The sequence below is a fragment of the Dendroctonus ponderosae genome, unplaced genomic scaffold, assembly GCF_020466585.1.
Source record: "Dendroctonus ponderosae isolate FM_Combo_2020 unplaced genomic scaffold, Dpon_F_20191213v2 Dpon_F_20191213_4, whole genome shotgun sequence".
Lineage (NCBI taxonomy): Eukaryota > Metazoa > Arthropoda > Insecta > Coleoptera > Curculionidae > Dendroctonus > Dendroctonus ponderosae.
Window position 1 is genome coordinate 675,603 of NW_026018611.1, and position 2,069 is coordinate 677,671.

Genomic DNA, 2,069 nt, shown 5'->3' on the forward strand with positions numbered 1-2,069 from the left:
AATCAACTCTCAGGGTGAATAGAAAAAAGAAGCCATAAATTTGAATTGGGATATACCGATGCCCAAGATTTTACCTACTTTCTGCTAAAATTTTAGTCGGTCTTTAGACACAAGTGCTCACACTTCAGTGTTAAATTAAATTAAATTTGTGTGAAGCCCTATCTCATATTCTGTGCAAAACGATGGCTTATGAGAAACAGCAGATTTTTGATTGGGTAAATTAATATGAGACAATAAATTCCTGTTCAACAACCATGGTTTACACCATTTCATTTTAGTTTTTAAGCTCATCTTTTTTTTGGTTACACACACTGCAGCCGTTGCAAGAATGAACTCTTCGTCCAAATGTTCCATCTTGGCAACAATGCAGGTTTGGGTGTAAAATGAACTGAACGTGTAAACGTCAGATTTTCGTTCAGGTCATCTGCACAGATCTGGCTTGCGCAAGCCAAATCGTTCAGATGGCTTGAGCGTGTAAACGGGCTTTAACTGAAAGTAAATCATGCAAGAGCTTATTTCGGGGCGCTTTTCGCTTCGAAAACTGATAAACTAAAGCGTAGTCGTATAACTGTTCAGTAAAGGGCTTTACTGTATCAGTTTTCCTCATTGAAATTGGTGAGTGACTCGCACTTTCAACAGTGGCAGGCTCTGGGTTGGGATTTTCCATTAGCGCATGTATTGAAAATTGCGTTTTTCCCATAGACTCGTTGCCGCCTCCGCACATGCCGCCCATTCAGCACGTAATGCCACCGCAACATTTGCCCAATACTATGATGCCGCCGCCGCCCATGACCAACGTGCCGCCCCCGGGCCATTCTCAGCCAATGGTATGGAACACTGCGATTCCGTCGGTTTTTCCCATTGTACGACTCATGCTTTTCTCGTATAGGCTCCGATGGCTCAGCAGCATGTGCCGATCCCGCCCAACCATGCAAACACGCGGGCCAACTCCCACACGCCGCCCCAGTACCAACAGGGGCCGCCCCCCCGGCATGGAATGCACCACTCGAACGGCCCGCCCAATCACAAAGGGCAGCCGAACGGTGACTTAATGCTTAAGACTAATCGAACTCACCGGCAGCAGCAGAACTATGCTCAAGCTCCGGATAGGGGGCAGGCGATGCCGCCCGGGCATCCGCAAGGTCCGCCTCCTCAGCAGGTTTGTGCGCCGACAGCGGACACTCTTCACATTGATCTCGTTGGGGGTGTTTCAGGAGTGTGGAGCTCACTCGGTGCCGCAGGCGATGCGTCAGCCGCCCCCCGTCGCGGGCGTTCAGAATCAGGAGGCCATGAAGGAGCTCCATTTGTTCGCCAAGGAGTTCAATCTGGTCCCGATGGCGCATAGCAGTCCGGCAGGGTCCTCAGTGCCTCCGCACTTGGCGGTGCAGCATGGCGGGCAGATGCCGCCTCCGGATGCGGCGCAAATGGGGCCGCCAGCTCAAGCCCTCAGTGGCGGCACATCGGCGAATAGCGCCCATGCCGCAAATGCGCCCAGGTGAGTCCCTTCTACTAGTTCAGTCGTCTTCAGTGGAGACTGATGGGTTTTGTCTTCTGGTAGCAGTGGGGCTGATCAAGGTCAGGCGACTGGGGGCGCACAAACGCAGCCGACTCCCGCGCAAAGTCCGCCAAGCGATAGCGACAAGTTGCAGACTGCAGTGTCGAAATCGAAGCTGAACCCCAACGCTAAGGAATTTGTTTTGAGTCCCATGCCGAAGCCCTTCCAACCTAGGTGAGTTGACGCGTTTCAGGGCTACTTGTTCGGTTGCTCCTTTCCCTTTTTGAGCCTCAATTGTGTCATGCCAGTGAAGATTTCCGTACTTATGGTGGACCTTGGTCGAATTTGTACACGCATATTAAATTGCATTTAGGAATGTTTTCCGGGCTTTGAAGCCGTGGTCTATCGCAATTTCTTCCTGACGTTTCGTCCACAACTGCGCTGGACATTATCAAAGGCGATGAGGCAGTGGGCGAAGCGATCTCCCGTGCTTTCCGACTAAGACTGGTTCAACTACTGGATCCCCTGTGGCCGCATAAATACGACAGGGGATCCAGTAGTTGAACCAGTCTTA

General features: G+C 51.2%; 2 protein-coding genes across 2 annotated transcripts in view; both read left to right on the forward strand.

The window, feature by feature from the left end:
• The window catches only part of LOC125504191 (ataxin-2 homolog), a gene marked incomplete at its 3' end in the record, with an annotated part of 13,492 nt that overhangs the window by 7,223 nt on the left and 4,200 nt on the right, over positions 1-2,069 (forward strand).
• Positions 668-2,069, forward strand: part of LOC109540085 (ataxin-2 homolog) — a gene marked incomplete at its 3' end in the record, with an annotated part of 2,589 nt that continues 1,187 nt past the window's right edge. The window contains 4 exon segments of the mRNA XM_048665803.1: positions 668-827; positions 890-1,159; positions 1,215-1,495; positions 1,559-1,729. Of these exon segments, the coding sequence (XP_048521760.1) occupies positions 723-827; positions 890-1,159; positions 1,215-1,495; positions 1,559-1,729 (827 nt within the window).